This window comes from Peromyscus eremicus, chromosome 5 (assembly GCF_949786415.1).
Source record: "Peromyscus eremicus chromosome 5, PerEre_H2_v1, whole genome shotgun sequence".
NCBI classification, from domain to species: domain Eukaryota; kingdom Metazoa; phylum Chordata; class Mammalia; order Rodentia; family Cricetidae; genus Peromyscus; species Peromyscus eremicus.
Genome location: NC_081420.1, coordinates 124,564,826 through 124,591,295, shown reverse-complemented (window position 1 = coordinate 124,591,295; position 26,470 = coordinate 124,564,826). Strand labels below are relative to the sequence as shown.

The 26,470-nt window shown below is 53.2% G+C and overlaps 2 protein-coding genes across 3 annotated transcripts; both read right to left on the bottom strand.

The window, feature by feature from the left end:
- Positions 1–1,160: 1,160 nt before the first annotated feature.
- Positions 1,161–25,352, bottom strand: Prkaca (protein kinase cAMP-activated catalytic subunit alpha). Of its 2 annotated transcripts, none has more exons than XM_059264381.1 (10): positions 25,239–25,352; positions 17,679–17,740; positions 17,198–17,326; positions 10,319–10,417; positions 8,679–8,761; positions 6,730–6,856; positions 6,548–6,643; positions 6,300–6,422; positions 2,633–2,797; positions 1,161–2,301 (listed from the first exon to the last, which is right to left on the bottom strand). In XM_059264381.1, exons 1-10 carry the CDS (start codon positions 25,282–25,284, stop codon positions 2,176–2,178), a joined length of 1,056 nt encoding a protein of 351 aa, XP_059120364.1. In that variant the 5' UTR covers positions 25,285–25,352; the 3' UTR covers positions 1,161–2,175. The 2 variants fall into 2 exon arrangements, with proteins under 2 accessions (XP_059120364.1, XP_059120365.1); XM_059264382.1 differs by lacking the exon at positions 25,239–25,352 and adding an exon at positions 21,370–21,609.
- Smim46 (small integral membrane protein 46) lies at positions 19,809–20,780 on the bottom strand. The gene has a single exon (XM_059264383.1). It carries the CDS (start codon positions 20,029–20,031, stop codon positions 19,882–19,884), a length of 150 nt encoding a protein of 49 aa, XP_059120366.1. The 5' UTR covers positions 20,032–20,780; the 3' UTR covers positions 19,809–19,881.
- Positions 25,353–26,470: the final 1,118 nt, after the last annotated feature.

Here is a 26,470-nt window from a genome sequence, read left to right as displayed (position 1 = left end):
CCCTCCCTCCGCCGCTGCCCGCCTCCTCCGCCTCCCCCCGGGGGGCGCAGCGCCTCGGCGGAGCGGCGGCGGCGCTGCTGTTTCTTCGCAAAAAAAAAAAAAAAAAAAAAAAAGAGAGAGAGAGGAGAGCGCGCGAGAGAGACAGAAAAAAAAAATAGTGAGAGAGAAAGAAAAGAGAAAAAAAATATGCACACACTCACTCACTCGCACGCACGCACACAACAGCCCCGCTTCTGCTGGGCGCGCGCGGGGCCGGGGATGCGAGGAGGGAGGAGGGGAGCGCGGCGCGGCCCGCCCCTCCCCGCCGCCGCCGCCGCACGCGCGCCCTGCGCCCGGGACACTCCGGCCCCCCTTCCTGCTCGCCCTCCCCCGCTGCCCGCCTTCCTCGCTCCCTCCCACCCCCACGCGCCCGCTTTTAAGGTGGAGCCCGGGCCCCCGCCCGCCCCGTGTACCCGGCTCTCTAGCTCACTCCGGCTCGCTCCGGCCCCCCCTTACAACTCCCGCGCGCTTTTTAAGGAGGCGCCGCGGAGTTGGCGCCGGAGCGGGGGCGGGGAGCGCGGCGGGCGGGGGAGGGGGAGGGGAGCGCGAGGGGGGAGGGGACAGGGGCGGGCGGGGCGCGCGGGCGGCGTTCGGCCGCCCTCCAGCCATTGGGCGCGGGACCCAGACGTCCTCGGCGCCCAGCCCCCTCTCCACGCCTCTCCGCGCGCAGCACTCTCGGGACCGCACTTACCGGGAACTAGCCGCGCCGCGGCCCGACGCGTCGCTCTCCAGGGGAGCCGCGGAGACCTCACCAGCGGCCCTGCCGCACCTAGACGAGGGCTTGGGGGCGCGCGGGGCTCCCGGTTTCTCCTTCTACCCGGCCGATTCCGCTGCAGTTTGGCCGCACCGGTCCGGACAGCTTCCTCCAGTGCCCCTTCGGTCCCGGACTACACGAAGTAGGAGTACCAGCAGATTTGAGGACCCCGAACTCAGGGTCAAAGGACAGTTTGCCCACCCCACCCCTCCTTTCTCTGGCGGGGCGGAGGAAGTGCAGGAATTCCAGCTAAACCCGGTTTCTCCAGGGTCCCGGAGCCGGGGTCTCCGGAGCCTGGACGCTGAGGTCCGAAATTCCCTTTCCAACACCCTGAGGGTGTGATCGAAGTCGGGAATACCAGCGACACTTTTATTTTAAAACAAAACTTTATTGGTAATAGTTTTCAAATATGTTTACAACAGCACACTGTTCAAGAGGAAGTCTCATCCTTCGCAGCACACAGGTTGAACGGCCCCCCTCGCCCACCCGGGGCCCCCACCCAGGCCTGAGAGCTCCTCCTGTTTGGGAGAAGTTACAAGAGGGATAAACACAGGGATAAATGGGGTAATTCCCCAGCAGCTCCCCACCTTTCTATTGAGAGAAAAGCACAATCAGATTTGGGGTGCAGTGAGTGGGGATGCACAGCTGACAGCTAAGCTAGAAGTGAGGCGCCCAGGATGGGGAGGGGCTTCTTAGGGGCTAATGCACGGAAGAATTGGCATGAGACCCCTGGAAAGGGGGCCGGGAGGCTAGCAGCTCAGGGCGAGGTTCAAAGCCCAGGTCTTTCCTTGACAGAGTCAGTTGGCTACCCCGGCCTCATCAGAGTGGATTTGGGGAGTGGCAAGGGGGTTTCGGAGGGGTGGGACAGTTTGGAGGATGGGAGGCACTGGTGGAACTTAATTTAAATGAAGATTAAAAAAAAAAAAACAAAAAAAACCTAAAAACCCACTAGCAAGCAGCCCTCTGTACATGTCACTAAAATCTCCCTTTCCAGGTAGGACTGCATGGAAGGGAGGGCTGGCTTTTCTGTTCATCCTTAGTGTCCAGTGCTGGGGTGGAGGCTAGGCCCCTCTTTCCATACCCTGCCCTCGGTTACACCAGTAAGACTGGGTGTGACTGGAGCTGAGAAATTCATTGAAAACAGGCAGAGATGTGTGGGGAAGGAGATGTCAGTGGCAGGGAAGGGGAGCAGCTGATGTTGCCCCTTCCCCAATGCCTGGCTTTCCTGCTCCCCTAACCTGGGGGTGTGGAGTGGGTGTTAAATTAGATGCATGGAACTCTAGGGCCCTCTGGCTGTTCGATCCAACCCTCCCACCCCCAACCAGAAAAAAAGAAAGAAAAAGAAAAAAATGAAAGAAAACCCATGGGGCACAAGCACACCCCTAAAACTCGGTAAACTCCTTGCCACATTTCTCATTGATGGAGACCCGGATCTCTTCCTCCTCATAGTCGTCAAAGTTACTCGTGTCCCCAGGGCCTTTAAACTTTGGTATGAAGGGAGCTTCCACCTGGAGAGGGATCAAGAACCACCCAGAGTTCATTAGCTGACCTCACACCATTACAACAATAAAAATGAATGGCTTAATATTCAGGAGACACTTGTGACACAGGCCTGTGCTCAACATGAGGATATTATGTCTTCTTTACAACCCAACTCACCAAACGGAAGTCACTTCCCAGAGAATACTTCCTGCCCAAGTATTCTGGTCACAAAGTGGCCAGAAGACCCCAGCATCACCTCTGGTCCCTTACCAGCTCCAGGGAGCCTTCTGTTGCTCAGCCTGTCCCAGACCCCTTCCCTTTCCCCAACTCTGGACATGCTGGGAAAATGAAACCCACCTTTCTCTGATAGATGGCAATCCAGTCCGTTGTGGCAAACCACTTGTGGTTCTTGATGTCATTGACCCCGTTCTTGAGGTTCCCAAAGCGCTTGGTGAGATCCACCTGCAGAAGGTTCCGTAGCAAGTCCTTCAAGTCGGAGCTGAAGTGGGATGGGAACCGCACCTGGAAGGGGGTGTAGACAGAGTGGGGTGCTGCTCACAGACCTAGGGGGTCCAGAATGTTGCTTTTTCCATTTTGAGACAGTATTCTCTGCTCCCACTCCCCCACCCCCCCATGCCCACAGCGTTTTTCTGCCCTGGCAGTCCTGGAACTCTATCTGCAGACCAGGCTGTCTTGAACTCAGAGATCTACCTGCCTCTGCCTCCCTAGTGCCGGGATTAAATTTGTGCTCCACCATGCAACACAGGATCGTAATAACTCAAGCTGGCCTTGAACATGTGATCCTGTCTACTGTCCTCCCGAGTGTGAGAACTTCAGGTGTGCACCACTACACCCTGACTGGTGCCTGCTTTATCTAATAATAGTCCTACAGGGACTGTTAAATCTGTTAAATGGCTTGTTGGAGTGTGCTGGCACTCACCTATATCCCAGCACTCAGGCAGAGGCAGGCAGATCTCTGTGATGTGAGCTATTTAAGGCCACACTGACCTATATGGCAAGTTCCAGACCAGCCAAGGATACATAAGACCTTGTCCATAAATAAATAAATAAATCTGAGCAGAGGACCTGTGTTTGATTCCCAGTAACCACATGATGGCTCCCAACCACCTGCAACTCTAACCTCAGGGGATCCAATGCCTTTGGCCCCCAAGGGTACCCGCACTCATGTGTACATATCTGTATACAGACACACAAATATACACATGATTTTAAAATAAAGTAGAAACAGAAATGGCTCGTTGGAGCTAGGCTAACGCTGTACAGCAGGTCAGTAGCCAGCACACATAGCACTCTGCCTTTAGGCCCTAGCAGCCATGTAAACAAAAAAGTATACATGTTGAGTCCCCTCTGGGTTTGCTGGCTTGGCAACTCTGGGTAAGGCCTGAGAATCTGCTACCCCAAGGTCACAGGGAACAGAACTGTAGGGAGGTTCTGTCTCAGGTCTGTAGACTTGTATCCTCAGCTAGGATTCTTCAGGCAGCTCTGCTGGGGTCTGAGGGCTTCTGAAATCCGGGTGTTTCCTCACTCTGCATTCCTTCAGGGCCAGTACAGTTCTTCCAGTCTCTAACTCCAGAAGCTCTTGGACATCTCTGTACACACAGCCTCTGGACTTATACCCACAAGAACTGGCTTCTAGGAGCCAGAGGTGGTGGCACAAGCCTGTCACTCCTGCACTTTGAAGGTTAATGCAGGAAGGGTGAGTGCCAGGGATGCACATTGAGACCCTGTTGTAAAAGAAAACCACAAAAGGGCTGGCAAGATGGCTCAGCAGGTAAAGAAAGGCACTTGTTGCCAAGCCTCATAATCTGAGTTTGATGGTGGGAGGAGAGAACTGACTCCTGGAAGTTGTCCTTGACTCACATACGTTGACACAGTGGCACATGCACAATGAATAGATATTTAAAAACGAAGGAAAGAGAAGAGAAAGGAAGAAGAGGAAGGAGGAAGGAGGAAAGGGGAGGCAGATTAGCAAGAAAAACAGACCAAAAGGAAGGAAAGACACAAAGACAAGAAAACCAACTGGTCCTGCTATGCCTTCCACAGGGCTGTGTGACCTTGGCCAGGGCCCTTAACCCCTCCAGGCCTGCACTGGCCTCACTGGCATGGGGCAGATGTCCCAGGGTTCTGTGATACAAGATAACACCGGCAGGGGCGTGGGAACTGTAAATTGCTACAAAGAGGGGATCATGCTCAGCCACGTGCGGTGGCGCACGCCTGTTAACCCGGGACTTGGGAGGCAGCAGCAGGACCCGACGGAGTTCAAGGGTGACCTTGATTACATGTGGAGCTCAAGTCCAACCTGGGGCTGTTTCTAAAACAACAAAATGCCCAATGACAAAAGGTAATTCACTCCCTTCCTCCTCACAATCTTCCATCAACTTTTTTGTACCGCCTAGGCCACCGTCTTGGACATTTCAATTTTTTGTTTTGTGTTTCTTCTGAGTGACATCCTGTAACAGGTCTCAAAATCTCTTTCTCTAACCTCACAACAATCCTCCTGCCTCAGCCTTCTGAATGCTAGGATAAAAAGCCCTTATGAAGGCTGAGTGGTAGCTCACTCATTTAATCCCAGCAGAGACAGAGGCAGGTGGATTTCTGTGAGTTTGCTATCAGCCTAGTCTACATAGTAAATTCTAGACTAGCCAGGGCTACAAAGTAAGACCTTGTCAAAAAAAAAAAAAAAAAAAAAAAAAAAAAAAAAAAAAAAAAAAGAAAAGAAAAAAGAAAAAAGCACCTGTTACCACACCCCCTGGCTGTTTTTCTTCTGTCTGATGGAAAGTGCTTGTATTTCACTCATAGGTAATGGTGAGTGTGCGCCCAGCCCCAAGTTCCACAACACAGAGTAGGTGTCTTCCAACCTCCCAGAGAGTCAGAAGGCTGATTCCCTAGTTTTCAGATGGGTAAAATGAGGCTCACAGAATCAGTGTGATTTTGTCTCGATCTCACCCAATAGTTGTCACAGGGTTGGAACTTGGGGATAGGCTGTGCCCACAACTGGTTGAACCACATATGGAGACTTGGAGCCAACTAGCGGCTGTGGTCCACAGTGCTGAAGCAGGGGGGTGGCAGCCAGGTTCCCCTGCTAGGTAGGGCTGCTGCACACAGAGCTATGGTTCTCAGCCTCCCCCCCCCCCCCCAGGGAGCCATTTCTTCAAGGGTACGGCTGAAGAGTGATCCAGGGCTAACGGATGGTGAGGACATCAACAGTCCTCCTCCTCCTGAAAGGGCCAGTGCTGGGTTTGTCTTTGTTATGAGACAGGGTTTTACTCTGTAACCCGGGCTGGTCTGGAACTCATAGCAATCCTCCCGCCTTGGGCTACTAAAGAGTGCTGAGACCATAGCCCTGTGCCACCATGCCAGGGTAACTAAGGAGACTCCACATTTATAAAGGCACGCAGCTACAGCAGCTACAGCAGGATGAGGTTTGCTGATACAGCTTCAGTGAACACCTGGGAACCAAACAAGTGTGCTCTGGTCTGGTGTCAGGGCAGCACCTTCTGTAACCAGAGTTCTGATGTAGCTCAGCCTTCCTGACATGCTTGGAACTCAGTCCCGTCAGCTGTGAGATAGATGCTCCAATATGCATGCATGCGCCTGTGTGTGTGTGTGCGAGAGAGAAGTGTGTGTGCGCTCATGAGAGGCAGAGTCACCATCAAGCCTGACTTGAGGAGCTTCCAGATTATGTCAATAAGTGGTGTTCTGGGGTGAGCAGGACCAGGAGGGAGAGTTCTGCGTATGTGTTGCTGGGGTACACATGTTAGACCACTGCTCTACCACTGAGCCACACCCCCCTGGTCCTTGATTTTTCTGAGTTTCATTATTTAGCCCAGGCTATCCTGGAAATTTCTATGTGGCCCAGGCTGGCCCCAGACTTAAATTAAGATGCTCCTGCCTCAGGCTCCTGGATGTTAGGATGATGGGCTGGTGACAGTACACTTAGGTAGGGAAATGTGGAAGGCTGTTTTGGTTCCTTCCAGGGCTGAACTCCATATCCTGGCCTCACCTTCCCAGAGACGATTTTCTCGTAAATCTGGATAGGCTGGTCAGCGAAGAAGGGCGGGTAACCAGCAGCCATCTCGTAGATGAGCACCCCGAGAGCCCACCAGTCCACAGCCTTGTTGTAGCCCTAGGGCAAGATGGGGGGCCATTCGATGAGGCAAGAAGGTGAAGAGGAGATGGTTCCTCAGGGGCAGGGCAGGCTAGTGAGGTGGAGCAGGCCTCAGGGGTGGGGCAGGCTGGTGAGGTGCCTACTTTGCTCAGGATAATCTCGGGGGCCAAGTACTCAGGGGTCCCACACAAGGTCCAAGTACGGCCTTTCACGCGCTTGGCGAAACCGAAGTCTGTCACCTGTAGGCACAAGAATGGGTAGTAGGTAGAAAGAAGGGCCACAGGCTTCCATGTGCCCGGGAGTGCCCTCCCCCGGCCGCGGGCACCTGAATATAGCCCTGCTGGTCGATGAGAAGGTTCTCGGGCTTCAGGTCCCGGTAGATGAGGTCCAGGGAGTGCAGATACTCAAAGGTCAGGACGATCTGCGCCGCGTAGAAACGGGCATGGGGCTCGCTGGTGGGGACAAGCCAGGAGGGGATGTGTCGGTGAACATGACCACATCCTCAAGTGGTCCAGCAAGTGGGTCTGTGTGCCCATACAATAAGACAGCCCATGGCTAGCTAATCAAAATGTAGATTCAAGGCTAGGCATGATGCCACGCACCAGTGGTTCCAGCTATGTGGGAGGCTGAGGCAGGAAGATTACATGACCCCAGGATTCCAAAGACAGCCTGGGTAACATTCAGAGACCCAACCTCTAGTGCAAAAACTGGGGAGCCTGAAATGGCACATATCTGTCACCACAGCACTAGGAGGCAGAGGCTGAAGGACTGGCATATGTCTGAGGCCAGCTTGGGCTACGTCATGAGTTCTAGGCCAGTCCAGACTACTTAGTGGGACCGTGTCAAAAACAAAACAAAAAAACCAAGCTTCCCACCTCCCCACATTCTAAGCTCTAAGTTTTATTCCAAACTCAGCTAAAACAAACTTGAGCTGGAAGGCTTAGAAGGGCCAGGTGTCTTGCTGAGGAGTCAACTTACCCAAGAAATTAGTTCAAGAGGATTTTGTCTGATAATCAGAGTTTTGGAAGAAAGTCACCAGGGAACATCCAAGTGTCAAAACAAAAACCACTTTGCCAGGCATGATGGTATACACCTTGAACCCCAGCACTCCAGAGACCTATGAGTTGTGGGCCAGCCTGGTCTACCTGGTAAGTTCCAGGCCAGCCAAAATTAGAAAATGAGACTCTGTCTCAAAAACAAAACAAGACAAAAATAACCCCCAAGTACCTCACAGGGTCAACCACCAAGGACTACAGGTCTTGTCTGTTTGCTTTTGTAAAGTCAAGCAAAGTTGAAGTTCAGAAAATGAGGACAACTTTTAGAACGCCTGGGGGAAGTGGGCTGTGAGTCTCAGCAGCTGCCCAGAGGGAAGTGAAGGGGAAAGCCTCGCTGTGGAGTCACCAGCAGGGAGGGCAGCCCCAGGACAGCAGGCAGTGACATGGATGGGAGAAGGGCTTTAGAGGAAAAGGAAGCACAAGGTACCAGAAAATCATGCTCAGGGTCCAGCCAGCACCGGAAAGACAGAGACAGAAAGAAACAGGAGGAAAGGTGCTCTTCTGACTCAGGCAAGCCTCACAATGGCACACGAAGACTTCACTGTCTGACTTTGTTTTGAAGGTGGTTGCTTGTGTTTGAGCCAGGGGCTTTTTATGCAACCTAGGCTAGCCTCAAACTCCTGATTCTCCTGCCTCGACATCCTCAGTGCTAGGATTAGAGGTGTGCACCACCACACTTGACAAGATGTTTGGATTTTAGTGTATATAAAATATATTTATATCTAGTTGTCAAGTAATATATTAGTATAAAATTTAAAACCACATAAAATTATCCACTAATTAAAAAAATCTAGCTGGGTGCAATGGTGGGTTTCTGTGGTTGCAGGAAGCTGAGGGAGGAGAGCAGAGGCAGCCTAGGATTTGAAGGCTAGCTTGGGCTACATAGTACGCTCTCTCTTTTTTCCCCTTTCTGTGCTGGTCACTCAGCTTGGCTGGCTGAAACATCACAAATTGCTTAGCAAAACAGGAACAAACCCACAGGGGCTGAGAGTGATGACAGCTGCCTGTCACATCAGCACTCAGGAGGCGGGACCAGGAGGGTCTTGAGCCAAAGACCAGCTTTGGCTATAGAGCAAGACCCCATCAATAAACAACAACAACACACACAATAAATAAATAAACAAAACAAAACAAAATCCCACCAGAGACGTCACTTTCCATTTCTAAGCAGACTGGACTCCTCCATGTCCCTGGGGTGGCAGGGTTGGAGCCTGCTTACCTGAACCTTCCGATCCGCCGTAAGTGGGAGAACATCTCCCCACCAGGCACGTACTCCATGACCATGTACAAGTTTGAGTTGTCCTGTGGGAGGCAAAGCGAGTCAAGGCCCTGTCTCCAGCCACTGGGCCCCAGCTGAAGACCACAGTGGCCTGGAGGGGCAAGCACTGAAACCTCAGTGACCACTCTCTTCCCAATGGTCCATGCTTCAAGCATCAGGAGCCGTGTTTTCTCTGGGAGCAGGAAGAGGCAGCTGCTACTCTGTTCTCACAAGGGGAGACAGTGAGCAGCTGGCCGTTGGCCAGCCGGAGTTCTGCAGTGGCTACTGTCTCAACCTTCAGCTTCATCATCTGCCAAACAGGTAAGACAGAATCTGCAGGACCCAGAACAAAAGCAGCCTGTGGGCATGACGGCACACAGCTGGTGTCTCAGCCTCTGAGACCAGCAAGAAGAAAACGTAAGCCTTGCTAAAAACAAAACAAAAAGTATTACAGGTTGCTGGCGAGGTGGCACTGCCTGCCGTTCCAGGCTCACAACCAAAAGAACAGAAGATTTTATGAGACTGGGGATGGAGTTCAGTTGTAGAGCACTTGTCTGCCACACACAAAACCCTGTGTTCCATCCCCAGCACCACAAGAAACAAAACAAAAATTGATAGGGAATGATGATGCACACCTGTGATCCCAGCACTCAGGAAGCTGAGGCAGGAGGATCGTGAACTCTAGCCCAACCTGGGCTACACAGTGAGACCCTGTCTCAAAAAACAAAAACTAAGCCAGGCAGTGGTGGCGCACACCTTTAATCCCAGCACTCGGGAGGCAGAGGCAGGCGGATCTTTGTGAGTCGAGGCCAGCCTGGGCTACAGAGGGAGTTCCAGGAAAGGCACAAAGCTACACAGAGAAACCCTGTCTCGAAAAACAAACAAACAAACAAAAAACCCCAAACAAACAAAAAAACAAAGCAAAAAATATGAGGGGCGTGGTGATGCATGCCTTTGATCCCAGCATACAGGAGGCAGAGGCAGATGGATCTCTGAATTTGAGGCCAGCCTGGTCTCCAGATCAAGTTCCAGGACAGCAAGGACTACACAGAGAAACACTGCCTTGAAAACAAACAACAAACTATGAACTTCTGTACAGCTCCTGCATGGGGAACTTCTGGGGACAGGCTCTGGTGGGGACAAGCTCTGCGGACTGCCATTTAAGAGGAGTTCCCACAGGTTCTTATGCACCTGCAAGAACTCCTTACTCTTACAACCTTACAACATGAGGGCTGTGCTACGTCCCACTGCACAGATGAGAAGAGCAAGGCCCAATGTGGCCGGTGACTCTCCTGCGGGACACAGGGGGGAGCAGCTCCCTGGTTGCCTAGTGGCAGTTTGTGTTCCTAGAATGAGTCAGGGTGGTGATTCTGAGGGTGGTCATTCAGGCTGGGTGATGTGCCCGAAGTTACTGAACTAGCAGTTAGCTAAGGGAAGAGCTGAACCCAGTATACAGGGCCCAGTCCATCCATTTCTGGCATTCCTCCTCCAAGGGTCTTCTTCCTTGAAAGTGGGTGGCCCCAGCCCTGGGGATCAGGAGACTGTGCCCAGCATGGGCTAGGATCCACCCTCCACCCTCCAAACCCTGGCTGTGCCCTTACCTTGAAGGAGAATTCAAGTTTGACCAGGAACGGGAAGTTGACGGCCTGCAGGATGCGCTTTTCATTTAGCGTGTGTTCAATCTGCTTCAGCTTTACCACCTGAGGCAGAGGAGAGGTGTGGGAGGAGCCTCATCTCCTAGCCTTGGTCAGAACCAGGGGTATGGGAGCTAGGACCATGACTTTAGCCAGAATAGTCCAGAGATTCATGGCCCTGGCTTAGTGCTGAGAGCTGAGGGTCCTTGCACGACACACAATCAGAGCAAAGAACATGTGGAGGTGCCCCACAGACCAGAAGAATCTTGGGGGAGGAAGCCTAGGGCTTACACATGCCCAGATCAGGCACCTGGAAAAATCTGGAAAGTGGGGGGAACCAGAGAATGCTGCCTGCAAGAGTGGGAGATTTGGCGACACCAAAGAGGCCCCAAAAGGCATGGCGGCTTAGAAATCAGCTTTTCTTTTTCTGAGCAAGCATTTTTTTCTCTCTTGTGGTGCCAGGCATGGGACCCAGCACTTTGCATGTGCTAGATTGGCTCTCGATGGCTGAAACTCTAAATTTATTTGTATTTATGTTGGGGGCAGCCTATGTATGCCAAGGCATGCATGTGAAGGTCAGAGAACAAGCTGAGGAAGTCTGTCCCCCTTTCACACATGAGTCCTGGAGGTCAGATTTGGACCATCAGGCTTGGTGGTACCTTTACCTGCTGAGCCATGTCGCCAGCTCCATCCCAGGAGCTTACGAGCAGAGACATGACAGTGTTTTCAGTTTCTACACTCTTTCTTGCCTCTCCATAGATTTGTAGGTGCAAGATGGTCTGGGTTTGGTGTGCACTTGGAAGACTGAGGCAGGAGGATCTGGAGTTCAAGAACAACTTTGGCTACACAGAAGTGCCAGCCTAGGGTACATGAGACTCTATCGAAACACACACACACACACACACCCTAAAAGTAAAATACAGAGCATCCCAAAGCTACTTAATATGGAAAAAAATCACAAAATGTCACACTGGGCATAGTGATGCATGCCTGCAATCTCAGCATTCAAGAAGACCTCAAGTTGGAGGGCAGCCTGGGCTACATACCAAGACCCTGTCTTAAAAACAAGGCTTTCACCAGGCGGTGGTGAAGCACCCCTTTAATCCCAGCACTTGGGAAGCAGAGGCAGGTGGATCTCCGTGAGTTTGAGGCCAGCCTGGTCCAGGACAGATTCCAAAGCTACACAGAGAAACCTTGTCTCAAAAAAACCAAGAACAAAAAACAAAAAATAAGTAAAAATAAACCCCAAGGCTGTCAAATTTGATCCAATGACCCGAGTTCGATCCCTAGAGCCCCCACGGCAGGAGAGGACAACTGCAGAATGGCCTCTGGCCTCCCCACTGTTGCTGTGGCCCTCACCCCCCAAGCCCCCCAAAATAAAAAAATGTAACAACAAGCAAAACAAGCAGCAGCCGAGCCTGATGGGGCAGTGCGGTCCACAAACCAGAGCACTTAGGAGCTCAGGGCTAGCCTTGGCTACATAGACTTTAAAGCTAGGCTTTGATAGATGAGACTCGGTCTCAAAACCAACCAGCCAATCCACTTCACATACACTGGCAGCATAGAAATGACTATGACAGATTGATCCACTGCATTAATTGCAAAACATGTGGTAGAGCCCTTAACAGGTGTGAGGTCTTGAGTTTTAGCTCTAGTAATTGGACAGAAAAAAAAGAATTTCACCTGTTTCTTTGATGGGATTGCTAGAAAATGTAGAAATCCCTGTTAGGCTGCAGACACAGCTCAGTGGTAGAGCAACTGCCTAGAGTGTGAAAGGCCCAGATTTAATTTCCAGGACCACACACAAACAGAAGTTCACAAAAAGAAATTGTGTGCTTTGTGCTGTGTTTCTGTGTCAGCATCAAACAGGGATCAGACATTTTCCTGGGTCTGGACACTCATCTTGCAGAACCCTGGGGTTTGATTCCCAGCACCCATGTCAGGGGCTCACAGATGCCTGTAACTCTAGCTCCTGGGGGATCCAATGCCTCTAGCTGCCATGGGTACCTACAAACACACCCTCAGGAAGGCATATGCGCGCACATACATACATACACACACATACACACACACACACACACACACACACACACACACGCCTATACACAGTTTTAAGAAAAGTCTTTATGGACTTTTTGAGGGGCTGAGGGATGGCTTAGTGGGTAAGGTGCCCACTGAAAAGGAATGAGGATCTGAGCTCAGATCCCAGAACCCATGTGAAAACCAGGTGTGGTGGTGTGCATCTATAACCATGGTGCTTTGGGGACTGACCAGGTGTGGTGGTGTGCACCTATAACCATGGTGCTTTGGGGACTGACCAGGTGTGGTGGTGTGTACCTATAACCATGGTGCTCTGGGGACTGACCAGGTGTGGTGGTGTGCACCTATAACCATAGTGCTCTGGGGACTGACCAGGTGTGGTGGTGTGTACCTGTAACCACGGTGCTCTGGGGACTGACCAGATGTGGTGCTGTGCACCTATGACCATGGGGACTGACCAGGTGTGGTGTGTACTTGTAACCATGGTGCTCTGGGGACTGACCAGGTGTGGTGGTGTGCACCTATAACCATAGTGCTCCGGGGACTGACCAGGTGTGGTGGTGTGCACCTATAACCATGGTGCTCTGGGGACTGACCAGGTGTGGTGGTGTGCATCTATGACCATGGTGCTCTGGGACTGACCAGGTGTGGTGCTGTGTACCTGTAACCATGGTGCTCTGGGGACTGACCAGGTGTGGTGCTGTGCACCTGTAACCACGGTGCTCTGGGACTGACCAGGTGTGGTGTGCACCTATAACCATAGTGCTCTGGGGACTGACCAGGTGTGGTGGTGTGCACCTATGACCATGGGGACTGACCAGGTGTGGTGTGTACCTGTAACCATGGTGCTCTGGGGACTGACCAGGTGTGGTAGTGTGCACCTATAACCATAGTGCTCTGGGGACTGACCAGGTGTGGTGGTGTTTACCTGTAACCATAGTGCTCTGGGGACTGACCAGGTGTGGTGCTGTGTACCTGTAACCACGGTGCTCTGGGGACTGACCAGGTGTGGTGGTGTGCACCTATAACCATGGTGCTCTAGGGACTGACCAGGTGTGGTGGTATGCATCTATGACCATGGTGCTCTGGGACTGACCAGGTGTGGTGCTGTGTACCTGTAACCATGGTGCTCTGGGACTGACCAGGTGTGGTGCTGTGCACCTGTAACCACGGTGCTCTGGGACTGACCAGGTGTGGTGGTGTGCATCTATAACCATAGTGCTCTGGGGACTGACCAGGTGTGGTGTGCACCTATAACCATAGTGCTCTGGGGACTGACCAGGTGTGGTGTGCACCTATAACCATAGTGCTCTGGGGACTGACCAGGTGTGGTGGTGTGTACCTGTAACCATAGTGCTCTGGGGACTGACCAGGTGTGGTGGTGTGTACCTGTAACCACGGTGCTCTGGGGACTGACCAGGTGTGGTGGTGTGTACCTGTAACCACGGTGCTCTGGGGACTGACCAGGTGTGGTGGTGTGTACCTGTAACCACGGTGCTCTGGGGACTGACCAGGTGTGGTGGTGTGTACCTGTAAACACGGTGCTCTGGGGACTGACCAGATGTGGTGCTGTGCACCTATGACCATGGAGACTGACCAGGTGTGGTGTGTACCTGTAACCATGGTGCTCTAGGGACTGACCAGGTGTGGTGGTGTGCACCTATAACCATAGTGCTCTGGGGACTGACCAGGTGTGGTGGTGTGTACCTGTAACCACAGTGCTCTGGGGACTGACCAGGTGTGGTGCTGTGTACCTGTAACCACGGTGCTCTGGGGACTGACCAGGTGTGGTGCTGTGCACCTATAACCACGGTGCTCTGGGGACTGACCAGGTGTGGTGCTCTGCACCTATAACCATGGTGCTTTGGGGACTGACCAGGTGTGGTGGTGTGCACCTATAACCATGGTGCTCTGGGACTGACCAGGTGTGGTGGTGTGCACCTATAACCATGGTGCTCTGGGGACTGACCAGGTGTGGTGGTGTGCACCTATAACCATGGTGCTCTGGGGACTGACCAGGTGTGGTGGTGTGCACCTATAACCATGGTGCTCTGGGACTGACCAGGTGTGGTGGTGTGCACCTGTAACCACGGTGCTCTGGGGACTGACCAGGTGTGGTGGTGTGTACCTGTAACCACGGTGCTCTGGGGACTGACCAGGTGTGGTGGTGTGTACCTGTAACCACGGTGCTCTGGGGACTGACCAGGTGTGGTGGTGTGTACCTGTAACCACGGTGCTCTGGGGACTGACCAGGTGTGGTGGTGTGTACCTGTAACCACGGTGCTCTGGGGACTGACCAGGTGTGGTGGTGTGCACCTGTAACCACGGTGCTCTGGGGACTGACCAGGTGTGGTGGTGTGTACCTGTAACCACGGTGCTCTGGGGACTGACCAGGTGTGGTGGTGTGCACCTGTAACCATGGTGCTCTGGGGACTGACCAGGTGTGGTGGTGTGTACCTGTAACCACGGTGCTCTGGGGACTGACCAGGTGTGGTGGTGTGCATCTATGACCCTAGCATTGGCGGCGTGAAGACAGCTGGATCCTTGGTGCTTGTTGGCCAGCTAGTCTCATTCCAAGTTTAGTAAGATAGAGTCGAGAGCCAGATGTGGTATCGCTTGCCCTGACAGGAGGCAAAGGAAGGCAGATCCTCTGTCTGAGGCCAATTGGAGGCCAGCCTGGTGTATAGAGTGAGTTCCAGGACAGCCAGGGCTACACAGAGAAATCCTGTCTCAAAAAACATAATAATAATAATAATAATAATAATAATAATAATAATAATGATAATAATAAAATGTGGAGAACGACTTAAGAAGAAAGCCAGTATAGATCTTATATTTCTGTCTTGCACATGTACACACAGACACAAAAACTCACGCTTGTGCATACACAGTCTTTATAAAAAGTTGCATATGGTGGCACACAGCTGTCACCCCAGTACTCTAGAAGCAGTGGCAGGAGGATCTCAAGTTTGAAGCTAGTCTGTGCTAAACAGTGAGACCCCATTTCCAAACAAAGTTCTTTTGTTATTTTGAGACAAGGTCTCATACAGCCAGGATGGTAATGAACTGGCTATGAGGATGACCTTGACTTCCTCCTCCCCCTCTTCCTCTCCTGAGTGCTAGGATGTTCCATCACACACAGCTTCAAAATAGAATCTGTGTGTGTCTGTGTCTGCATTCATACGTGGACACGCATGTAGAGGACGGAAGCTGACAATGGGTAGCTTCCTTAATTATCTCCCATCTCCTTTTTTTTTCTTTTTCTTTTTACGAGAATCTTGGCTAGGCAGTGTTGGCGCCCACCTTTAATCTCAGTGCTCCAGAGGCAGAGGCAGGTGGATCTCTGAGTTCAAGGACAGCCAGGGCTACACAGACAAACTCGGTCTCAAAAGACAAAAAACAAAACTATTCCTAGCGTTTGTGTGAGTCCAGGTGTGTGCACCATGGTGTGTGTGGAGCTCAGAGGACAAGCTCAGATGTAGGGCCTTGCCTTCCATCCTGTCTGCTGCTGCCTGTGAGAGGCTGGATGCCCTGGAACTCTCAGGGACTCTCGCCCCGCCCTCTCTCACTGTAGAGTGCTGATACAGATAGCTGCTGTGCTGGGCTTTGTGTGCACTGAACTCTGTGTGGGGGGACTGAACTCAGATTCTCAGGCTTGCCTGAGATTGATCCTTCAACTCATTCAGTTTTTTTCTTTAAATTCACTTCTTGTGTGTGTGTGTGTGGGGGTGCGTGCTTGTGCCATGACACACTTGTAGGGATCAGAGGACACTTGATCTTGGTCAGAGGACAACTTGAAGGAGTGGTTCTCTCCTTCCACCATGTGGGTCCTGGGGACTGAACTAAGGTCACCAGGCTTGGTGGCGAGCACCTTTAACCCACCCAGCCGTCTCTCCACTCCCGTCTCTACCTCTGCCTCATTGTTTTGAAACAGCTGGTCAACAAGCCACACACACACACACACACACACACACACACACACACCAAGTTTTAAAATTTTTTTAAAGGACTTTTGTGTAAGCCGAGAGATGGCGGCCCATGTCTTTAATACCAGCACTGAGGAGGCAGAGGCAGGAGAGTCTCTGTCAGCTCAAGTCCAGCCTGGTCTATGGAGTGCTACATAGAGCTCTATCTTGGAAAAAACAAACAATTTCTGTGTAAACTTTACTTTTTCTAGAAGATCCTGGCTGCCTCTGAACAGCTATGTGTTCTTGTGGGGGTGGCCTTGTGGAGTGGCACACACCCTTCTCACCTTTGGGTCTGACAGATTGTGGAGGATCAGGGGACACACATGTGGCTGAATACTCATGGGGACAGGTTCAAAGACACCACTGAGTACAGATGGTAAAGTCTGCAGAGCTCTGGCCCGTGGATGCAGCAACTCTGTGGACCTCATACCCTTCCCCACTTATTTCATCTTTTGCAGAGGTGAGGATGGAACCTAGGGCCTTGAGAATGCTGGCCAAGTGCTCTGCCTCTGAGCTGCACCCCAGCAGTAGACATTAAACCAGCAATGGAAGACTTACAATGTCAGAAAAGATGTCCACAGCCCCTCACTCTCATGGACGCAGCACAGTAGTGTGCCTGTGGCAAGGCCAAGTTGCATTGGACCTTTCTAAAACCTGAGGCGCAGGGGAGGGTTGCATTGCTAATTTACAGCTGATTGGAGCTATTACTTGTGGAGCCTTGGAGCTGGCAGCTGGTGAGTGGTGACTGAATTGGGCAAGAAAGCAGTGTGGGTGGTGGTGGGCTTGGCATGGGTCTGGGTGGCCAGAGATGGGAAAGCCTGGCAGCTGGTCACCTTACCTTCTGTTTGTCCAAGATCTTCATGGCAAAGTGGTTGCCCGTCTCCTTGTGCTTCACAAGCATCACTCGCCCGAAGGAGCCGGTGCCAAGGGTCTTGATTCTATCAAAGTGATCCAACTGGGCTGTGTTCTGTGGGCAGGGATGGGAGGAGTCAGGGGCACTTCTCCGCAGTTTCTGGGCTAGGGAGTCCCCTATGTCACCGGCAGAGGGGGCCCTGGGGAGTGGGTGGAGATGACCCAGGGGACATTCTTCCAGGCAGGGTGGCAGGGGCCAGATCCGGCCCTGGCCTGGGGCCCAGGAGTTGCTGGCAGCTGCATGGCGAGCAGGGGCTGCCAGGTGCAAGGGTACAGTGGGGTGGGGGCCTGGTGATGAGCAGGGGTCACCGTGGGCATGTTGGAAGGGAATGGGGTGGGGCTGGGTAGGGCACACAGTGACAGAGCTGGGCACTGTCCCCTGGGAACTGCTCAGTTTGGGGTCTTACCTGAGAAGGACTTTCCCATTTCTTCAGGAAGTCTTCCTTGGCCTTGGCGAGGAACTCTTTCACTGGGGAGAGAGGACAGGTTAGCTGGAGTGGCCCTGCCTCAAGGCACATCAAGTTTTTCCGCTCTGGTGGAAACTGGGGTGCAGCTGTTTCAAGCCAGAGTCTGATATTCTACCAGTGTCTTTGGGGGAGTCTAGAGGCAACTTGGGGACTCTTGATTAGGCTGGGGCCTGAGTACCCCTTTAATTACAGAGGTGGGTCCCAGATCCTGGTAATTCCTAAATAAGGTTCATGGAGACTCAGGGGCACACAAGACCGACTGAGAGGCACACAGCCCAGCCCACCCGACTCTCCCCAGCACTGACATTCCTTGGCCAGGGCTGTGCCAGCTGAGGTATTTATAGTCTCTGATCTGGCTGCTCGTCAGTTGAGGCCAGGCCCTGGTGGAGGCCTGTAGGGCTAGTGTAGCAGGCGCTCTTGGGGGTGCTCAGCTGTCACCTTGGCCTCCACTGGCTCTGTGCCTGTCTTTGCGGAGGGGAGAGCTCTCGCCCCAAGCTGCTTCACCGAGTGCCTCCCTTCAGGCACGCTCCTCCCTGGCGCCTGCAGCATCCTGAGGCCAGCATCTCATTTCCTAATGTAGACGCTGTCCCTGGTGACTGGTTGGGGCACACACTTCATCCACACTCTTATTGGATCTGCCTGACAACCTTCCTTACATCTATCTGTTTTACCCACTTAATAGCTCAGGAAAATGAGGCCTGAAGACAGTTCACTGTTGTGTATAGCCACTGAGAGGCAGCTAGGGGACATGACTTCAAGATAGTAGTTCAGAGTCTGTCTGGATCGTGATGGGCTGTGTCTTTGGACAACTGTTCTGATGTTTCTGGGTTTCAGTTTTCCACATGAGCAAATGAGGATACAGCACTGATGTTCTTGTAGGGTGGTGGTGGGGAGTCATAATTCCATCCTGGCAAAGGGGACTGGCCAGTGGCCTGGCACCAGGTTTATGGTAAGAAATGCCAGCTATTCCCTCTGTGATGGTGAACCTGGCAACTTAACTACATCTGGATTTAACTGGAACCTCAGCAGCTGGACACACCTGTGAGGGTTTCTTCATTAGATTATGTGAGGTAGGAAGACCCACATAAACCTGAGCCTTGCCTGGCGACAGCCACATAAAAGGACAGGAAGAAGGGAACGCTGAGTTTTGCCTGCCTGTCCTCACTTGCACAGAAGTCACCTGTCCTGCCTGATGTCAGAACCTACTTCTTCAGTATTTCAGTGTAGACTGAAGACCAGCAGCTGTCCAGGAATCTTCCAGAACTCCAGCACTACACTGGGACTACTGGACATGCAGTCTTCGGCCTGCAGCACTCTAATAAATTCTGTATATAAATATTCATTCTAGCAGTTCTCTCCCTTTAGAGAACTGTGGCTAATACTCTCTCTTGATTTTTTTTTTCTTTTTTCCTTTGAGACAGGATGTCTCTCTACATAGTCCTCACTGTCTTGGAACTCACTATGTAGACCAAATTAGCTTCAAACTCACAGAGATTCACCTCCTCTGCTCCTGCCTCTGTCTCCTGAGTGATAGGATTAAAGGCATGTACAACCACACCCAGCCCCTCTCTTGATTTTCTGAGGAAGACCTTACACTGTAGCCCAGTATGACATGACACTATGTAGCCCAGGATGTCCTTGAAGTTAGAGCAGTCCTCTTGACTCAGGTTCCCTAGCACTGGGACAGGTCAGGGCGCAGGGAGGACAGTACCAAGAGGAGCAGGCTTGGAACAATGGCACAGGCTTGTAAGATCAAGACTTTGGGAGCTGCAGCAGGATTTTGAGTTCAAGGCCAGCCTAGGACGGATAGCATGAACCTGTACTGAAGGACTAGAGACGGGAGCTGCAGCCCAGGGCAGAGCACTTGCCAGGACGCGCAAGGCCTCGGTTCTAGCCCAAGTACGACAACACAGAAGAACAGCTCAGCTGGAACCCCAGAACTAGGAGGCTAAGACAGGAGGATCTCAAGTACAAGGCAGGCCTCTGAAAAAATAAACAAAAAAGCCAAGGGGTGGTCCACAGCAAGAGCAAAGCCTAACCCCGGAACCCCACACTCACCTGCTGCCTGCCTCTCCCAGCAGAGTGTGGCATGGGGGTTAGGGAACATGGGGCAATCTGGGGCCCATCAGTTCTCAGCCAGGATTCAGGGTGCTGACTGGGGCTTTAGTCCCCAGAAAGTGTAGCGCAGGTAACCCAGGAAACGGACAGCCAGGTGGGCACAGAGGAACAGCTGCAGCCACAGCTGGAAGGTGACATCGTCCTCATGCTCACTACTTCCAGACCCCAGATCCATCCCAGGTGGCCCTGGGGTCTATCTGCAATCTTCTCTTTGCTGGAGTAACCAGTGCCTCTTGGTAAGGTCTGGGAGTTGGGGAAGAGTTGGTTGCCACGGAAGCATTTAAAGGCACCTGCTCCAGGCTGGCCAAGGTCTGCAGAGGCTCTCTTTGGCAGCGGGAGGTGGGAAGATTCTCTAGAGGGTGTCCCTCTGGCTGGCCTGCCCTTCCAGGGATGCCCATGGCTCCCAGGATGTCTCCCCCAGTGGTGCAGTTTGCATGAAGTCCATGTGCCCAAAGTACTGCCCACGGGCAGAGGTGAAGGAGTTAAGGCCCAGGCCCAGGCAACAGGCCCCAGTTCTCCAGAGGTTAAAGAAGCCCCAGAGCTTGTTAATTAGCTGAAAGAACAGCCAGAGAGGAAGGCAGGCTGGGGAACAGTGGCGAAAGCCACCTTATCTTCTCTGAGTTTCCGCTCAACACGGAGCCCCCAAATCTTGCTACCCCTGAGAGAAATGGGTACATCTGGTTCCCTGTCTTGTTCCTCTGAAGGGGCGAGAGGGGAACGGTGTCCTGGGATGTCCTTGGCCTCTGTCAAACCTTGCCCTGTGCTTGGCTCTGTTCTCAGCCATGAAAGTCCAAACCGGAAATGAATGGCTAAACTTGGGTGGGGGAGGGGAAGGTAGCGTTCATCATCATCTTCCTTCTTTCGCGGCTCCCACAGATGAAAGTTCTATAGCGCCTGGCACCCATGGACCCCCGCGGGACAGGAAGTGGAGGAGGGTAAGCTCAGCAGCTGTTAGCCTTCTCTCGTTTGGAAGGGAAGGGTGCCACTGGCCTCCACTCTCTGGATTTGATGTGCTGAGAAAACTCCAGACACCTCTAGGAAAGTCAGTGCCACAGCAAGACACAGAAATCACCTTGGATTCAAATGTGAGGGTCATAGTAGCAGTGAACTACACTGCACCCCCAGTTTGAAGAGGACCCCCTAACACTGGGTCTCATCTGTCTCTGGGCAGGGTTCAGGGTACCAAGCTGGACTATATCCAGGTCTAAGGTAGACCAATCTTCATTCTGGGCTGAATATCAAAACTGGGTGGGACTACTCATGGCCCTGTCTGAGCTGGAACCCCACTCTGGACAGACCATCTGCTTTGGTCTGAAATGGATCACTCATCCCTTCTTCTCTCTCAGGCCCCCTAGTCCAGGGTGTTAAGAAGGGAGGTGTTTCCAGGGATACCCAAGAATCCACAGACTCCTTCTCTCTCCACTTGCTCCCCTAAACCCTATCACAGCCCTTCCCTGACTTAAGGGGCAGACAGTGCCTAGGAAGTTGCTATAGCAACAGGGCTCAGCCTCACCATCGTTGGAGCTGGAAGCCATCACTCAGTCTTTCTCAGGGCACTAGCACTACGGTGGCTGGGAAGCCTCATAAGATCTGCCACACCAGTTTGGCTGCCAGTCTTCAGGGCCCTGACTGTAGGGGGAGCCAGGGAGTTGTAGGGTGGGAACAGGAGGAGAAACTCAACCTGCAGACTAATCAGTGCAGGAGGGGCAGATAGAATCCTTCAAACTTCTGTTGGCCTGACTGGGCAAAAGGCAAAGCTGTCTGGTAGGACCCTCTTGGGCACCCATACAACTGCCAATGGTAACAAGGGTTTGACCCTTTTGAGCCTCTGTAGGATGTTAGAAGGCAACAATTCTTTCCATCCAAGAATGTCCCGAGGAAGTCTTTTCCTCAGCGACTGGATCGACCTGTCTTGTAGAGGTCTTTGGGGTTCTCTCTCAGCACTCCCATCATTTTCCTGTGGCTCAACTCCCCGAGGTGTGGACCAGCTGAGACCTGAGCCCCACTTGGCTTGTCTGCGCTGACAGCCTCCTGGGGCTTGACCTTTTCCCTCTGTCCTCTAGGCTTCTCACCCTGGCCATCAACATCTGTGTCATTTTAGGGTGCAGACTCCCCTTATCCTATTCCATGCTGGGCTGCTTCTAGACCCGTGCCCTGTTGGTCAAGGAGACAGCAGACCCTGCCTGCCTGGCACCGAGATGGCCGTGCAGTGGCTGCAAGATGCCTGTGTGGTGCCTCGGAAGGCTTAGGCATCTTCCCAACCCCAGTGGGGCAGGCATGCGGCAGATGAGATGCAGGTGCCCCCTGCAGGCTGGTGTGGCTACTGCCCCAGCTTTCTCCTTCCTCTAAGAAGCTTCCAGGCAAAAGGTCTTCCTTTCTCATCCTGTTCCTCTTTAGGGCAGAGGGATGTCTCCAGTCTGACTAGGTCTCAGGAGCAGAACACAACATTATTATTTATTTTGCAGTGGTTCTGAGGGTTGAACCAGGGCCTTGAACCTTCTATACCAGCACTGTACCACTGAGCCATGTCTCCTTACTTTTATTTTGAAATAGCTTCTCATTAAGCTGTCCAGGCAACCTTAGAATTTAAGATTCTCTTGCTTTTGCCTCCCAGGTAGCCAGGTTGACAGGCCTCAAGCCTGTAGGCCACTTCCGTTTAGTTACATTGTGTTTTAATGTATATCAGATACTACAACAGGCAATCTTAGACTGTGAGAGCTTAGGACCTATGATCAAAAATGAGTAAAGTTTTTACTTTTACTTTTTTTTTTTAAAGGCCATGTCTCCTCTGTAGCCCAGGTTGGCCTCAAACTCAGGTCCTTCTGCCTCACACTCCCTCTCTTGCTTGTTACAGGTGTGTCACTGTACCTGTTTTATATTTTTAATTTTTTACATTTATTCTGTGTGCACACACATTCTTGTGGAGGTCAGAGGACAACTTGTAGGAGTCAGTTCTCTCCTCCCACCATGTAAGTTCTAAGAAGACAATTCAGACTGGCATGTTTGGCAGCAAACATCTTTACCTGCTGAGCCATCTTGATAAACACAGGTTTTATTTGTATTTTGATATAGGATCTTGCTGTCACCCAAGTTAGCCTTTAACTGTTGGGCTCAAACAATCCTTTTGCCTCAGCCTCTTGAACTGCTGGTAATACCAATATGCACTATTATTCACGGTTTGTTTTTTATCATTTTAAATTAAGAAAGTATGGCTGGGGTTTAACTCCTGTGGAGGTAGCTTAAGAACGTCTGGGTTAAAGGCTGGACATGGTGATGCACGCCTTTAATCCCAGCACAGGAGGCAGAGATGGGTGGATCTCTCTATGAGTTTGAGGTCAGCTTGGTCTATTTGACCAAGTTCCAGGCCATTTGGAGCTATACAGTGAGACCCTGTCTCAAAAAGCCAAAACAAACAAAGGAATGTCTAAGTTGAGACATTGTGGGGTCCAGGATATCTACTGGTAGACAGATCTGGGTGTGAATTCTGCCTGTATGCTATCATCCGTGCCAAATTCAGATGGCTCATTTGGACAAAAATCATCAAAATAAGTGTGTCTGTGGAGACCATTTTAGTTAGTCCTCGTGGATGCCTGATGAACAGTAGCTGGGATTTCATCCCGATGGAACAGCTGGCCAGCTCGGAGACGCTGATCTTTTTCTTGGGCTCTTTCCCCCTCTGCGGCATTTAGTTCCTGCTGAATCTGTCTGATATGCTTGAGGCCTTTCTAGCACTGTCTCCTCAACTTTCAAAAGGGCCACTGCAACATACAGCCCACTGACAATACCATCTACCTCCTGGTGGGCCTCACCTGCTAAGGGGGCTGGCCCCTCCCCTTCTGCCTGGGCCCCTCCAAGCTCAAGCCCAAGACCTTTTTGGGCACTACCCACCTGCTCCTCTGTCATCAAGCCCTCAACTACAAGCACTTGCCTCTCTGTCCCCCGCCCATCGGTGACATGCCAGGCCTCTTAAGGCTGCCCTGCTGTTTGAAAGGGGGGGAGGGGCAGAAGGTTCTTGGGCTTCGGTGGCATTCTGGGGACTCAGACACTGAGAAGGGCAGAGCTGGTCATAGCCTCCCTTTTTGGGAGGTCTGACTATTTCTGGGTAACTGAAGGGGTTCTCAGTGGCAGTCCAGCTTTAGCTTGGAGTTACATCATTTTAAGAGATGGAAGTATTGGGAACAGGCACAAAGCCCTTTCTGAAGGTATTTCAAATACAGAATCAGTTTCTTTCCTTGGCTGGAAAAATTCAGCATGTTTTGGGGTGGAGAGGGGTGGAACACACCTCCCTTTGGGGGCGTCCTGGTTTGCACAGAATCCATCTGTCCTCAGCAAACCAAATCATTAGCGGTCACCTATTGCTGGATGGCATTACTCTACCCTTGCAATCCTCTTTCTGACCATCCCAGTTCAAGTCGAATGAACCCTTGCTAACACGACATTTCACTCTCAGCCTTGAACCAGGAGTGAAGCAGCCCCAGGGACCGGGTGAATGACAGAACCGCGGTTGTGAAATGACCATTTATTGAGGGGCCTTCCAAAGAACCCAGAGCTCAGGCCAGGAGATGGGAGGGTGTCTGCCGATTCCCCTCACACGCAACCCAAGAGAGAGGACAGACGCAATGGCTCTGGGCGAGACCAGCTTGAACTTGGATCTGGAAGCGCAGAAGCAGCTCTCTAGGTTCATAAACAGTCTGCCACCCCAGCCAGAGCCAGACGCTTACATGGAGGAGGCAGAGTGACAGGCTGAAAGGGGCAGAGGGACCCAGAAAGATCTTGTCCCCCATGCCAAGTGACACAGAAGGAGAAAACAATGCAGGAGGTGGCCCTGGGAAATGCCCATGGGGGCAGGGAGGCTTGGAGGTGGGGGCTGTGATTAGGAGAAAGATGGCGGGGGGCTGGAGGGGGCGGGGTGTGGTCACCAAGTGGCCAAGGTCCCTGCAGGGTGGACCACAGCACTCCCAAGATTGGCAGGAGCCTGGATCAGGGTCAGGCATTGGGACTCTGTGTGGAAAAGGTGAGTGACGAAGTCTGGGGGGGGGGGGGGGGATTAGAATCTGGGAAAAGGGACTAGGAGAGGAGGGGGTGGGGTGGTGACAGGGCCCCATCTGGGGCCCCGGCGGTCATACATGCAATGGTTGGCAGTGACAGCTGGGTGGGGGGGCACGGCCTTTGCAATGGGGGATGGTAGGCCATGGGCACGGGGGCCCTACCGGGAGCAAGGTACTTCTGCGGTGCTCGGCCCCCAGCGTGGACAGGCAGCAGGCAGGGGTGCAGGCGGACAGGATTGGGGGGGGGGGCACATGGGGGAGGGGCTATGCAGTGATGAGCAGAGCACGGGCAGGCCGCACGCAGCAGAGATCAGGGTGACGGCCGGGAACTCACCGCTCTCCTGCTCGCTGCCCTTCTTGGCGGCGGCGGCGTTGCCCATCGCGGCGGCGTCGCGGCCGGGGCCGGTCCCGGAGCTGCGGCGCGGCGGGTGCTAAGGCGGCCAGCGGCCCCGGAGCGCGCTGGGCAGCGGAGGCGGCGGCCCCTGGGGCTGGCTGCGCTGGCTGCGGCGCCACGACCCCCGCCCAGCCCCTGCTTCCCGCGTCTCTCTGCGCCCGCCCGCGGGGGAGCCTCAGCCCAAGTCCTCTGTCCGTGACGCCCCCGCAGCCCGCCACTCATTGGTTCAGGCCTCCCTGACTGACAGCCCCGCGCCGCTGTCCATTGGCCCTCCGAAACCTTCCCGCGCTACCATAGGCTGCCGGATGCATGACGCGAGTTGCAGTCGCTCAGCCACTCACGGGCTCGTGAGGCCACCGTCGGGCGGGCGGACGCATGGGATTGGCCAAACTCGCTCTACGAGGCCGCCGATTGGCTGAGACGCACGGCACGGTCAGTGTCAGTCTCGGGGTGAGAGGGCGGGGCAGCTGCGCAGGCTGCGGCCCGACCAGCGGGCGGGGCGGCGGCTGCGGCGGCTGGAGGGTAGCCGGGCGACAGGCGCTGCGAGGTGCGGGAGGCGGCCCCGGCGGACGCCCGTGTGGCACCGTGAGCGCTGCAGTCTCCCGCCCCTGCCCAGTGCGGCGGCGGCCATGGGCCAGCGGAGGTTGACGCCACGGCGGGCCGGCGCAGCGGCTTGTCCACCTGCCAGCGGGGGAGGGGCCGGCTGGCGCCGCGGGTCAGAGGTCGCCGGGCGCCGTTCGGCGTCATTCATAAGGCCTGACGCTGGGCAGCCGTGACCCGGCCAGCTCGGGGTTCGCCTTGTTTGCTCTCGCCACAACCGGAGCTGCAAGAGGATGCTGGACTCAGAAGTGAGGGCAGGCTGGGAGGGCGCTCTCAATGTTCACCGTCTGCTGTGGCCCAGCCCTAGGCCCCTGAAAAGAAATAACACTGGCCAAGTACATGACTTCTCGTTCTCAGCACGTTGGTACTGGAGGAGGAATGGTCAGACTGGTTCCTTGCTCTTAACTAATCTCCATTTGCCTGGACATTGCCAGTGTAACCTGCCCCCTGGGGGCAGGTGGGGAACCATTCTCTTTCCTTCTAGATGCCCATCTTTAAATTTTATATTTATACAATGCAGGGGTTGAACACAATGCCTACCAGCTGCTAAGCAAGCGTTGTACCTTGCCCAG